This window comes from Limanda limanda, chromosome 1, assembly GCF_963576545.1.
Source record: "Limanda limanda chromosome 1, fLimLim1.1, whole genome shotgun sequence".
In the NCBI taxonomy this organism is placed as follows: Eukaryota; Metazoa; Chordata; class Actinopteri; order Pleuronectiformes; family Pleuronectidae; genus Limanda; species Limanda limanda.
This window is the reverse complement of record NC_083636.1, coordinates 15,450,884-15,463,869: the sequence shown is the minus strand read 5'-3', so window position 1 is coordinate 15,463,869 and position 12,986 is coordinate 15,450,884. Positions and strand designations below refer to the sequence as shown.

Sequence of the window (12,986 nt, the reverse complement as noted above, 5' to 3'; positions counted from 1 at the left end):
ACAGAGAGTGTAGCATAGCATATTAAACAAAGGAAATATCAAAGCAGTTCCAAGGAGTTATTTGCTACAAGAAGCAGAGGACATTTTAATAAACATCACAAAGAGAGGGGATTGAGAGAAAGGATTGGGGGTAATGAAGTGTGAAGTTATTAGAGAATAAAATAGAGAAGTGTGAAGAATGCCGGAATTTACAAAGGAAAACATTTCCCCCACTTATCCACTTTACACTTTGATTTATGGTGTTTTTGGACTTTCTCTTGCAGATGTCAATACATGGCTGACTGGAGTTTTAATGTGCAGTAACACAAATGTACAGTTCATGAAACTGTTAGCAAGTAATGTAGCCCCATAAGACGTGTGACTAAAATACTATGGAATGAAATGTGTTAAAGTTGCAGAGGATAAAGGGGATAAAAGCGTTAGGCATGGATTTGAGAAGCAATATAATTCACTCACTGTATTCCAGAGGAGATGAGGGACACACTGACCACCACCAGGTCCAGAATGTTAAAATAGTTTCTACAGAATGAACCTTTGTGGACGAAGGCTCCATAGGCTGTCATCTGCAGAGATCGAGATGAATGTTAAAAGGCCCAATTTAAATAGAATCACAGCGAACAAATACAGTTGCACCTTTCTCCATGTACAAGGTTATTATATGTATATCTGCACGAACTTAGTACAAGGTGAAAAGGACAACTCAGCCAAAAATCAGCTGCCTTTCTGAGGATTTTGTGATTCCGAAGCATGAACTACAGATAAAATCACGTAGGCCATTAACCCTACATATTAAACACCGAACACTACCTTTAGAATGATTTCTATGGTGAAGAGTCCGGTGAAGACATGATCTGCATAGCCCAAGATCTGCAAACACAAAGGGGATCATCCTGCATTCAAAGCACAATTACAAGAGCGTGTGTTCAGCTGTGGCCTGGCCCTGGAAGCCGGAAATAACAATTATAAAGTTAAAAGTCAGAGGATAATGAATTCCTATTAGACTAAAACAGATGTTGAAAACAGAACGGAATCGGAAGAAAAAACTGATTAATTAAGTCATTAAGGTTTATGATGAAGGTTAATTGAGTCGATTAATATGCAGCAGTCCATTCCAAAGCCATGGAAAATACAATAAATAAAATCTTTATTAGCCCCTGAGGGATTAGTTCACTTGCTCTCTGAGAGAAGAAACAATGTAAAGAAGTGGATAGAGCACTCACAGCCTTTGTATAAGAGTGCAGTTTGCAATTAAAGCCCCCAACTCAATTATAGCTATAGCACTGAACACTATCGCTATATAAACAATAAAGTGAAGCTTCATTAGCGTGTTCAACTGCAGTGGAGACGCATAACCCACAAATACAAACAGTCCATGCTTATTGGGGTTGTAGGGTTTGGAGTATTGCTGATTACACAGGTTCTTTACTTTGGTGTTTAAGAAATTATTACAGTATTTAATGAGTATTATTAAAATGTCTATGTTAATAAAATGCTAGTTACAATTAACATTGCTTCCTTAATATGTTGCTGTTGGAACAACAAGTAAAGGCAACTAATGAAGGCTACAGTCTTTTCTATTGTCTGTCCACTATGGACGTTTTTTTGTCACCTGGTTTCTGAAAGAGTCGTTCTTGACCGGGTCCTCTGCTGCCAGACTGATGCTGCTGAGCAGGATGAAGAAGAGGATGAGGTTGGTGAAGATGTTGTGGTTGACGATCTTATGGCACAGAACCCTGAATCTAGAAAATAGAGTGAGAGAAGACAGAGCAAGAATGAGAAAATCATATATCTCTTGTTACAAGAACAAAAGGAAATCCTCAAAGGATGAGAACATTTACTTGTTGGTGTGGCTGAAGACGAAGAAAGCTCGAGCCTCAGGCATGGGAATGGCCTTCTCCTTCAGCTGAACGTCGGAAAGTGGCCGCGGCCTCGGCCCCACCGGCATCTCTGGCTCCTCGTCCTCCTCGTCACCTGATGGGGAATTTGAAAAGGACAGAGAAGAGGACAAAAAGGAAAAAGGGAGGATGGCAAGTGAAGAGAAAAATGTGAGTTTTGAGTTTTTGGCAAAGTTTCTTCAATTTATGAAATAATTTACTAATTTAGCCAGTCATTTGTTAACGGCTGTGCTGTGTGTTACCAATGTAATCGTTTGCAGGATATGGATTCTTCTCTTCATTCTCATCACCACAGTAGTCATCCATGTTGATCTGCAAAGGGAGGGCATTTGTTCATCAGTTCATTCTTTTCTCAGACAACATACACACTCAAAAGTTCACTTATTGAAATCTGTGGCTTCTTTAGTCCAAGCGCTTATCTCCCAACTGCTGCAAAGTATTTTATCGACAGTGGAAAGTGATTGCGTTTTTTTTTTTGTCAATAGTACAGTGATTCATTTTTAAGTTCAACCCTTATGAACCATTTTTTTTAATCTTTTAACTTGTAAAAGTGGATTTGGATATTCACTTGCAACATGCACTTTAGATCTTCTGTGGTTAAAATAGAGCCCTCAGTCATTCTTGATGTGTGTGTGTGTAAGTGCACCTTAGTAGCAGTGTTTGTTTCTCCATCTGAAGTGATGGACTTCAGCTCTATTTTCTCCTTCTTCTTCTTCTTCTTCTCCTCCTTCAGAGGCGGCTTCTCGTTGTTGTGGCGTTTCTCTGGACTGGCGAGCCTGAAGAATGAAGTAGCCAGAGAAAACACTAATTGTAAACATTTCCCCCTTCCTAAACCTGATAGCCATAGCCCATGTTTCACTATTGTTTTCTTGTGAATCAAATAATTACATTACATGGACAAAATAAACACAAGTCAAATGTTACATATCCACTGAGTAGTTGTTTTCAAAGCGCAGGAGGAGGCTGTGCTTTTTTAATCAAATCAAGATGATAGTGTGCAGGTAAGTGATTGTCCTTCATTGCACTTTACCTCAGATCAATACAGGTTGCAACCAAGAAGGACACATTTAATGATTTGTACCACTGAGGGGACACTATCTTCCTCGGCTGCACTAAAATCCAACAATACCTTTACTGACAAATTACCTTTGTCAGCAATGAGACACTAACATTAGGAAAAGTAAAAGTAAAGCTGGGAAATGTCAGCCTGTCCTAAAAAACAAATATGTTAATTTAGTAATTTCTTTCCCTTCTCTACTGGTCTTTATTTCTCTTTCCGCTTTACCTGGCTAGTTTCTTCCTCTCCTTCTCCTCCTCCTCTTCTTTCTGGGCAGATGTCAGGCTCTCAGCGTCTGCCAGATTGTCGACAGCGATGGCCAAGAAGACATTCAGCAGGATATCTGTTCAGAGGGTTGGAAGTTAAGGACGTTGCTGACCCATCAGATCATCAGTGTAGCTGGCTGCAAACAATCCTGGTCGGCTAAGAGAATAATTAGTGACCCCTGTGCATCTGAAAGACACTGAGCTCCTAAATGCTTGAGTGGAGCTGCTCAGAGACCTACAGGCGAACGCTTTTGGCTTCATCAATGTACTCTGATGCAAAAAAATCCCTTACCCATAACTGCATCTTCCAGAGGGGCCAGAGACAGGTCATTAGACTATTATCTATTTGACAGAATAAAATCTAACAGAATCAGAAAACAAATCTGGTTTTCTGTCCTTGTCATCACTTATCATCTATTCAACACCTTTCAGATTCACAACACCTAGACTGCTGAGTAACTACTCATGTAGACGTCTGCAGTGAAAGGATACAGTTTCCGCAGATGAAGAGGATGATGAAGTAGATGCAGACCAGCATGCCAGGGAAGGACGGTCCGCCGTACGCCATGATGCCATCGTACATTACAGAGTTCCAGTCCTCTCCTGTTAGGATCTGTGGAGAAATAAACGAGTAAACCTTGTTGTGTGTTTCATTTCATTTCATTGTAAGACTTTATTGTATTTTATTTTATAGTGATACATTTTACTATGGAAGAGAAGACAGAAGAAGGACATAGAGCAGGAACATTGAGGGAGTCATTACCTGAAACACGGTGAGCAGAGACTGGGGAAAGTTGTCGAAGGTGCTGCGTCTGGTCTCGTCGAAGTTGAACTTCCCTCCAAAGAGCTGCATGCCGAGCAGGGAGAAGATGATGATGAAGAGGAAGAGCAGGAGCAACAGCGAAGCGATGGAGCGGACAGAGTTTAGCAGGGAGGCCACCAGGTTGGACAGTGAGTTCCAGTATCTGGGGGTGAGATGTTCAGGTAAAACTGTAATGTCTATCCAGGAAATATATGTGTATTTCGAAAAATGAAATTACATTTGAGCGTAAAGATACATAGATAACCCAAACGTAGTCCTTGCTCTTAAAACTCTGTACAATTAATATTACAAATGTCTTTATTAACCTGGTTATTTTGAAGATCCGTAGCAAGCGCACACAACGTAACACAGAGATGCCGAGAGGAGACATGACCTTGGTCTCCACTAGAATGGTCTCCAGGATTCCTCCACATACTACAAAGCTGTCAAAGCGGTTAAAGAGCGAAACGAAGTACGCCTGTGGAGAGCCAGGAGAAAAGATAAAGAGGTAAATGTAGAAAGCAGAGGAGAAAATATGTCAGGTTTTAACATTTGTCTTGACATTCGTATTATTCACATAAAAGTGGCCTTCTTCCTGCGTAACAATTTAAATAATAACATTGACTTTTGAGCCTCCTACCTGTAGGCCCAGACTGTACATCTTCAACAGCATCTCACCAGTGAAGAGTGCTAGCAACACCTTATTGGCTATGTCTGAGGAGAAGGGAAGAACGGTGGAACGAAGGAAAATGAAACGGGTTGGAAGAAGAAAATAAGGAAGGAATCAACATGGAGTTAGAACAAGGGAAGGTGGAGGTCTGTGAGGTGAGTTCACATACCCTGTACGTCCGTTAACCACTGAGGCTGCTTGTGATGTTCAGAGGCGATGGTGAGTGTGTTGAGGAAAACCAGGAAGATGACCAGCCAATAGAAAACTTGAGATTTGACCCCCGCCCGGCACTTTCTTCTGCATAGCCTGTTCCACCTTCGAGAGTAGCGACTGAGAAAGAAGAAGAAGAGATTCAGGAAGTGAGTAAGGAAAGACAGACGAGGAGCGGAAGCTCGTGAGAGAAGAAATAAGAGTGAGAATGAAAAAAAAAGCGAAGGAGAAAGAAAAAAGATTTAATTAGTTAATTTGTTTTTTCTATAGAGTAGTGATGACATCACCCCTCGGTCGGTGGTTTTTAGTTGTTGGAGAGCTGAGCTGTGGAACAGAGTTAGTCATCCTCCAAAGACACTGTACACCAAGCAAAATCCAATAAGTCGAGCTTTGTTGCAGAATGAGATATGCCCTGTTTCAGAAAACACAGAAATACTTGTTCTTGCAAAATGATTGAAGGTAGAAATTTAAAGTGAAATGTAATTCAAACTTCAATGGAAATGTGTGCTTCAAAAGAAGAGGTGGCTCGTTTTAGCGAAACAAAAACATGTTTTTCTTCTTAGAACATGTTCTGTTGTTCTCTTGTTCTACACCTACACCTGGCATTCATCCCTACAGTTTGTAAAACAGTACATTCCATTTTGCTCCCTGTGATTTGACCAGTGTACCTGTAAAATGTAATTTTCACACTAACCAAGATTGACTGAAGACAGTAGATCAAGCTTTGTTCTAACTGTGGAGCCATTAAGCATAAATCTCACTTTAAAGTTTTATCTCCTCCAAGGTGTTTATATTTTCATTAATGTTTGTCTGTCTGTAGGATTACTCAAAATCTTCCCAGGAAAATTTGTGGAGGGGTGGGTCATGACCCAAGGAAGACCCCGATAAACTTTGGAGAGGATCCAGAATTGAGTGACAGGGCGTTAGGCTTGACGTGTTCTCCAAACATCCTTCAACATGATCTTGTTCTACATGGACACTTTGAGGGAGGAAGTCAATAAACCAATAGTGCTTGTAAATATTTATCCATATGTAAAAATGCAGGAGTAACAGATCCCAGTTGCAAAAAGAGTGTGAACGATTACATTAAAAGATAATGAGGTAATAATATGTTAATAGCAGACTGCAGATACAAATATTGTTCTGCACCCTTTCCACGATCATTTAAACAAGGTTTATAGTGTATCTATCTTCTTCTATTTAAATTAGTTAAAGAAATCCATGCAGACAAAAGCTGCCCTTGTCAGGTATCTCCCTGTGTTTATGTCCAACCACACCAGACATGGTGGCAGGAAGATTTGTCATGTCGTGCAATTGCCAGGCATCTTTCTAAACAAATCAATGTAGCTCAAGGGGAAAGTACTCATCTGCTCTGCCTATACAAGATTCATGTTCCACCAGTTGCCTGTCTGAGTGTGTGAGAGCTGTTTAGAGTCAGTTATGGCACACAGCGGCTCCTGCCATGATGCACACACTGAATGTTACATGAGACAACTGACAACAGACACCAGTGGCATGCATTCTTACAGTAAAAGAAATTTCTTTTTTTTGTCGTCTTCTTTAAGAAACAGTTTGATATTTTGAATTTTTGTTATTTTTTCTTGCAGAAGTTTAATGACCAAAACAAGGCATTTGTCAGCTCCACATATGAAGCCACACCAGCAGCTGGTTAGCTTAGCATAAAGTCTGCAAACCATAAACTGTAGATAAAGATGGGGAAGTGACAACTTCCCAAAAAGTGAAGCCAAAATGTCTCAATCGCCCCCTGGTGTCTGGATGCAGTAGAGGTCATAAACCCCATCTCCTCTGGGTGGATGAAACATGGACCACACTTTACGGTCTTTCAGCCAAACCAACTGGCTGCTGCCTCTTTGTTCATATTTATCACACAGGCCTGAGTGGGTTTTCTCTTCTAAAGATACTTTCAGTAAGAATAAGAGCAAGAAACTAATCATTTTAAGTCAAGTCTCTCTATTGTTGTGTTTGTTTGTCTGTGTCTTCCGAGCACAAACGTAAACAAAAAATTCACACACATCCAGTGACCGCACAAATGCCACATCAGTAGAGACAATAGAACGGGTGAGTTTAAAGACTATGGTAAACAACATCTACTAACCTGAACTTGGATTTGGAGATCCTATTTCTGGAACACAGAGAACAGAATGGATTATACACACACATGTAACACACATACAGACAGGTACACAGCATGAAAGGGGTGATTTGAAGGGGATAAAGAGGGAATTGCTTCCCTCATTATCACAAATGCTTTAGCAAAACATGTTCTGTGATCAGCTCAGTTGTCGGCCTCCAGTATTTCCTGCACTTTTCAGATACAATCAGCTCGTATCAGGAGGCAGACAAATGTTGATTTAGAATCTGTGGTGAAATACACAAGCACAAATGCTGTTGGTCGTCTCTCTGCAAAACTGCAAGATGATCAAAGAACATGTTTGCTAAAAAGCAGTTTGTCCATTTCATGCACCCACTTGAAACAGATTTTGGGTGCAATGCAACAAATCACCCCCCTGCCAACATGTATACAGTGGCATCCAGTCAAAAGATATACTGCTGTGAGTATGGATTTTCTCCAATCAATCCTGGTGTGAGAAAAAATTATTATATTATTAAATGTCTGTTGATTGTTCACCACTGTAACAACAGAAGGTACATAACATGAAGGACGGAGGACAGGAGATTATGGAAGACATGTTTTCTTTGGGAAGAGAAGAGGAGAGAAGAGAAGAGAAGAGAAGAGAAGAGAAGAGAAGAGAAGAGAAGAGAAGAGAAGAGAAGAGAAGAGAAGAGAAGAGAAGAGAAGAGAAGAGAAGAGAAGAGAAGAGAAGAGAAGAGAAGAGAAGAACTTAATAATTTATTGTTTGGCAAAAACAGTGAAATTAAATTCTGCATTAGATATTTTCTTAATGGCTCCTTTGGGAGCATTTGACTTTAATTTTACTTCTTGTATTTTATCAGGAAAATTTGTATAAATCTGTAGAATCACATAAAAACCCCTGAAGCCTTAGGGCAGCTGATGTAAGTAACTAATTTGTCTGTAAAAGCAGATGAGTTGAGTGACGCGCTGACTGATTGACTGACCGACTGACTGACTGGGCCAATGAAATGAGTCATTGACTGACTGAATGAAAGAATAAAATGACTGACTGGCGGGATATGGAGGCTGACAGTACACATGTCTCTTCTCTCCATGTGTCCGTCTAGATTATGAGATCAGCGGGTGCTGAAGTAGCTCCCACCCCGAGGTCTGTCTCCACAGCGATTTGAAGGAAGAACTGACAAACGCTGAACGTCTCAAGTCTTATCTCCATAATAGTATGAGCAAATGCCCCCAGCCAAACTTGTTGCAGTCTCACAGCGGAAGGAGGAGGGCTTGTGTTTGTAGTTGTGGCAAGGTTTACTATTCATCAGCTTCTGGATAGACAGAATACTGTTCATCTCACCTACTTTAGTAAAGCCAAATTTGTAATTAATTTATATGAAATTTCTGTAATTTCTTTAGCAAAATACTGAATATTTAATGGCTTTATCTTCTCTAAAGTGAGGACTTGATGTCTTTGTCTGTAACAGCTTGCGTTTCAATAGATCTCCTGGGCATTTTTTTTGTGCATATTATTAACTAAACAATGAATTGAGAAAAAGCCATTAGATTATCAGATGATATTTGGTTGCAGACACAACATATACATCAAATGGACTGAAACAGATGGCCAGTCAAAATAACAATGTCTGTGTCTAATACATTTTAGAGGCGGTGTAGAATTATATGTCGGGAATCGAACACTTTCCGACCACTATGAGGTTCTTTGTATTGACTTGTTGTTGGTTTGACAGGGGACAAACAAACCACATGACAAAAGACAAATGAGCACAGTGAGTGTACAGATAAACACCGGTGTGTCATCCAAGGGAGCCTCCTGTCTGTAATGTTCCTCTGAGCGCTTTTGATTCACCATGATTTCAACTTTAAATTGTCTTTTTCATCCTTTAACATTCTCTGCTCTATTCACTTCTATCCTGCAACGTTCAAAAAGAAACAGTGTCGTATGTAGGTGTGTTTGCTTGTGTGTGCTGATGTGGGCCCGCTGGGGTCACGGCTCCTGCTCGGCCTTGTGTCTAAGAAAGAAAGGAACGCACTTGTTTGAATAATGTAATAAAAAATAAAAAAAATGAAAGGAGAGGGGAGAGGGAGTAGGTGAGTCAGCTGTTCATGAGCTCCCACAGGGGAGGAGGAGAGCACCAGTAAACACATGAAGAAGAGAGCAATCAGAAAGAGAGGGAGAGAAGAAAGGGAAATAAAACAGGGTTTAATGTTAAATAAGACATAGATGTTCAGATTTTCTGCATTTTGTTAGGTCCAAGGTGATGGTTTTCCTGAGTCAAGAAGCACTTTGGCTTCCTAATTGGATTCTTGTTTTCCCCTCGGTCAAAGTGATACCTTCAGTAAAAGAAATTACGATGGACCATTTCTGTCTCAGGGGCATCACAACAATGACACCAGAAGTCAAGACAAAATATCCAATTTTGATGATTTGAAAACGAATCTGAAAACTTACTACAGACTTAAATATGCTTGCATAGTTGAGATAAATTAGAAAAACCTATAAACGCTGCAATTCTCAGACCAAAATGACAAAAAAATATTTCTGTCTCATCAAGGTCACACATTTTTAGGAAAAAGGTAATTTCAGTGTGTGTGAAAATGACAGCTATAACCTTTAAACACTGAAAGTCTGATGTGTCTTCAGATTCACCTAAATTTCCTCAGTTTATATGACCCACAGTTGCCGTTGTCTGCTCTCTAACCATGTTAGTGCAGTAAATTCTCAGTGAGCTTGATGAGACAGAGGCCTGAGTTAGTGACATCAGTGAAGGATGGAGGCATTCTGAGCCACTTGTTCCGTGGCTAACACTGAAGTGCTCAGAAAGATGCATGATAGCGTTCCTCCTTGGAACTGACAGAAGGTGACTGCGTGAGCTGAGGAATAGAGGGAGGAGAAGAAGTGTGTTTCTGTCGTGTGTGGGTGTGAGAAAGAGAGGGGGAGAGAGAGTGAGTGAGGTACTTACGCTAGCCGGGTACAGCAGGTCTCACCCTCCACGTCTCCCCCGGGGGCATTGTCTGTGTTGACTGATTCATTCTCACTGGCTGGCATGCTCACTGAGAGAGACGGAAAGCAGCAGAGGCAGAGATGACAGATGTACAGGGAAAGAGAGAAAAAGACAGAAGGAGAAATATGAAATAACACAACAGAGGAGGGTTGTACGTCCTTGCTTACATCATACTTGTGCAGGTTTTTGCCATATTGCTTGCTCTAAACCTTGAACTCAAGACGTTGAGGGCGGCTACACGCTGCAAATGCACGCTACAAATTGCATCCATAGGTAAATACTGAGGCGCTGCGCTACCCTCAGTATACAAACTAATTAAAAGATGCTGTTGACATGTAGGAATTCACAAATCAGCGTTGTCCAACACACTGTTACACACATACCCTCGAGTCAATAAAACTATTCCCAAATTTTTGCACTGCTTGCCTAAACTAATTACACACTAAGCTGCCACACTAGCAATATTTACCGGTTAGGGATCCTGGGACCCAACCTCTGCAACAGCTATTAAGATGGATTTCAACATCTAAGCTGATGGATAGCTTAATACCGGCTGAATTAAATCTTAACAAAACCCTTTTGTGATTTCGTAGCTCAAGGAGATTTAAAGAAGAAAACATGATGTAGATTTCAGTCTTTGGTCTAAAAAAAACAATGTGGGGGATGCTGGAGCTTAACTGCAGCCATGGTACTGGAAAACAAAACTTCTAATTTTGAATTGTAGCCTGTAACTGTAAGAGTTGTGGTAAGATTTATGTCAACAAAAACATCTGAAAATTAACTTCTCCACCCCAAAGATCCTTTTGCAGATGTGTGAACAGGTAGAAACCTTGAGCCAAATCTTTCTTTGTTTAAAACAACTAAAGCAAATGTGTCACTTTGTCCTTTAAAGACAAGTGAAATGGCTAAAGAGATGGAGGGATGAATACCAGGAAAAGCGAGGGACAGGTATGGAACAGTATTAAGTGTCAGTTAAGAATAAAAAAAAGAGGGAGAATAGACTGAAATAAATAGTAATAGGGGAGGGGAGCGGGGTATGGATACAATAAGGGAGGTATGAATGAAGGGAAGGGGAGAAAGAGATTGTGGATGTGGGGATGCTTGGTTGAGAAACTGATATGAAGAGATACATAGCTTTTTATTGCTTCTGTCAGTCTGTGGCTGCCTGCGGGAATGAGCCGCTCTCCCCTCACTGTCACCTTAAACACATGTTGTAACACCCGCTGGGTACGAGTCTCAATATCTCCGCTGTTAAATAAGATATCCACTTAGATATCAAACAAACAAACAAAGAAGGATTCTTCCAAACAAGCTCTTACTATGAAACAAAGAGAGAAGATAGACACTCAAATGATTGTAAGGGCTGCAGCGATGTGGCTAAAAAACATTTGCCAAAAATAAAACAGAGCTTGTTATGCAATTGTCCTCTATTTTTATCAGATTCAGTAACAAAGTTCTATGTGAAATTGCTTCCCAAACTGGCATTGGCCCTAATGCATTCCACTGAGATTATCCTACTGAGTCTTTCATGCAGATTCAATAATCAGAAATCTAGAAACATACCTGATGTTTCATATTGAAAAAAGACAAATCATATTGAATAAGTACAAATTATATGTCTTTAACAAAGATGAGTCAGTTGTGCTGAAGTAAGAAAGCAAAGAAAAGCAAGAAAGCAAATTGTCTCTTGAGTTTTAGGAGGCGGCATTTTGCTAAGTAAGAAGCTAATGTGAGCTACAGTGAGCCTTGTGTATGAGGCCAGTGCATTTAAAGACTTGGCTGGTGATGGATAAACTCAGTGTTGTAAAGATCAAAACAGTCTCTCTCAACATTAAGGCCTTCGCTCTGAATGACTTTGGTTCCCTCACGTCGACACGTGCCACCTGCTGCGATGCCACTTAGTTAAAAGCACTTGCAGCCCTCTGGTCCCTCCCGAGGCTAGAGCCTTTCAAATATAAAACCAGCCCAGTGACTTCTCCTCAATGGAGCTCTGAACTAGTTTAATACCTATTGTTAGAGTAAACCCCAAAGACGGGATACACAGGAGATGAAGGAAAGGCAAGGAGAAAGTAACAGAGGGAGGGAGGGAGGGAGAGGAAGGCAGGGAGGGAGGGAGGGAGGGGAAGGCAGGAAGGCAGGGAAGGAGAAAGACGTGTAAAGGTCACACTTTTACGACAGAAAGAGGAATTTGTTCTTTCTCGTTAAACAACAACACTGGCTCCAAAAATAAACAACTTCCATAATAATGTACAGGACTAAAATGTGCCTTTGCAAAAGGAATATGTGAGTGTGCATGTCCTGGTGGAGAATAAGTCCGATATTAATCGTCCATTTTTAAATATTTCAAAAACTGAAAAGGTCTCTCTATTCAAAACAGTTGAACCCAAATTGATTTAATACATACAACAGTGTCGGTGAAAAGAAGCACTGGATACCTCACATTTGTCCTCAACAATATGGCAAGACCGTTCACGATAAGCCTAAAGCTCCGGATTCGAAGCTCTTCTTCCATTAACAGTTATTATCATAGTTAGCAACAGTGCAGGAGGATTTGAGGGAAAGGAAGCTGAAACAACAAGAAGAGGACTGTGACATCACAAAGAATACAAATACTTTTGTTGTCACACACGGTAAATAAGCGCCACTGCTTTTTCTTTTTGTAAAGTCATTGTCCTCTCGTTGTTTTTTCAGACGAGTCAGGCAGATGCAAACGTTTCCTTTCTTAAGAACCTATAAAGGAGAAGAGTGGCTTCATCTCAAAACAGTAACGCTGTCCTCTCCTTGTCAACTTATTCCCTGTACTGGTAGTTCTCGCCTTTTCAGTAAACATTGTGGTTTAAAGGCAATGAAGAAATGCAATTCTAACATTACTCATCACAGGTATGTTTACAAGATGGTTGATGATGACAATGAGGAAGACAACTTTTTACAGCATTGAGAGGAAGCCTCTGTCCACTTT

The 12,986-nt window shown here is 40.5% G+C and overlaps 1 protein-coding gene across 1 annotated transcript in view; it reads right to left on the bottom strand.

Moving 5' to 3' along the window:
- The window catches only part of cacna1c (calcium channel, voltage-dependent, L type, alpha 1C subunit), a 156,322-nt gene that overhangs the window by 27,170 nt on the left and 116,166 nt on the right, over positions 1 to 12,986 (bottom strand). Inside the window, exons 11-24 of the mRNA XM_061081199.1 lie at positions 9,986 to 10,076; positions 7,017 to 7,043; positions 4,860 to 5,020; positions 4,661 to 4,734; positions 4,347 to 4,498; positions 3,982 to 4,183; positions 3,711 to 3,831; positions 3,181 to 3,295; positions 2,542 to 2,671; positions 2,138 to 2,207; positions 1,839 to 1,971; positions 1,610 to 1,739; positions 808 to 867; positions 457 to 563 (exon numbers count right to left, since the gene is read on the bottom strand). Of these exons, the coding sequence (XP_060937182.1) occupies positions 457 to 563; positions 808 to 867; positions 1,610 to 1,739; positions 1,839 to 1,971; positions 2,138 to 2,207; positions 2,542 to 2,671; positions 3,181 to 3,295; positions 3,711 to 3,831; positions 3,982 to 4,183; positions 4,347 to 4,498; positions 4,661 to 4,734; positions 4,860 to 5,020; positions 7,017 to 7,043; positions 9,986 to 10,076 (1,573 nt within the window). The remainder of the gene's footprint in view (positions 1 to 456; positions 564 to 807; positions 868 to 1,609; positions 1,740 to 1,838; positions 1,972 to 2,137; positions 2,208 to 2,541; positions 2,672 to 3,180; positions 3,296 to 3,710; positions 3,832 to 3,981; positions 4,184 to 4,346; positions 4,499 to 4,660; positions 4,735 to 4,859; positions 5,021 to 7,016; positions 7,044 to 9,985; positions 10,077 to 12,986) is intronic.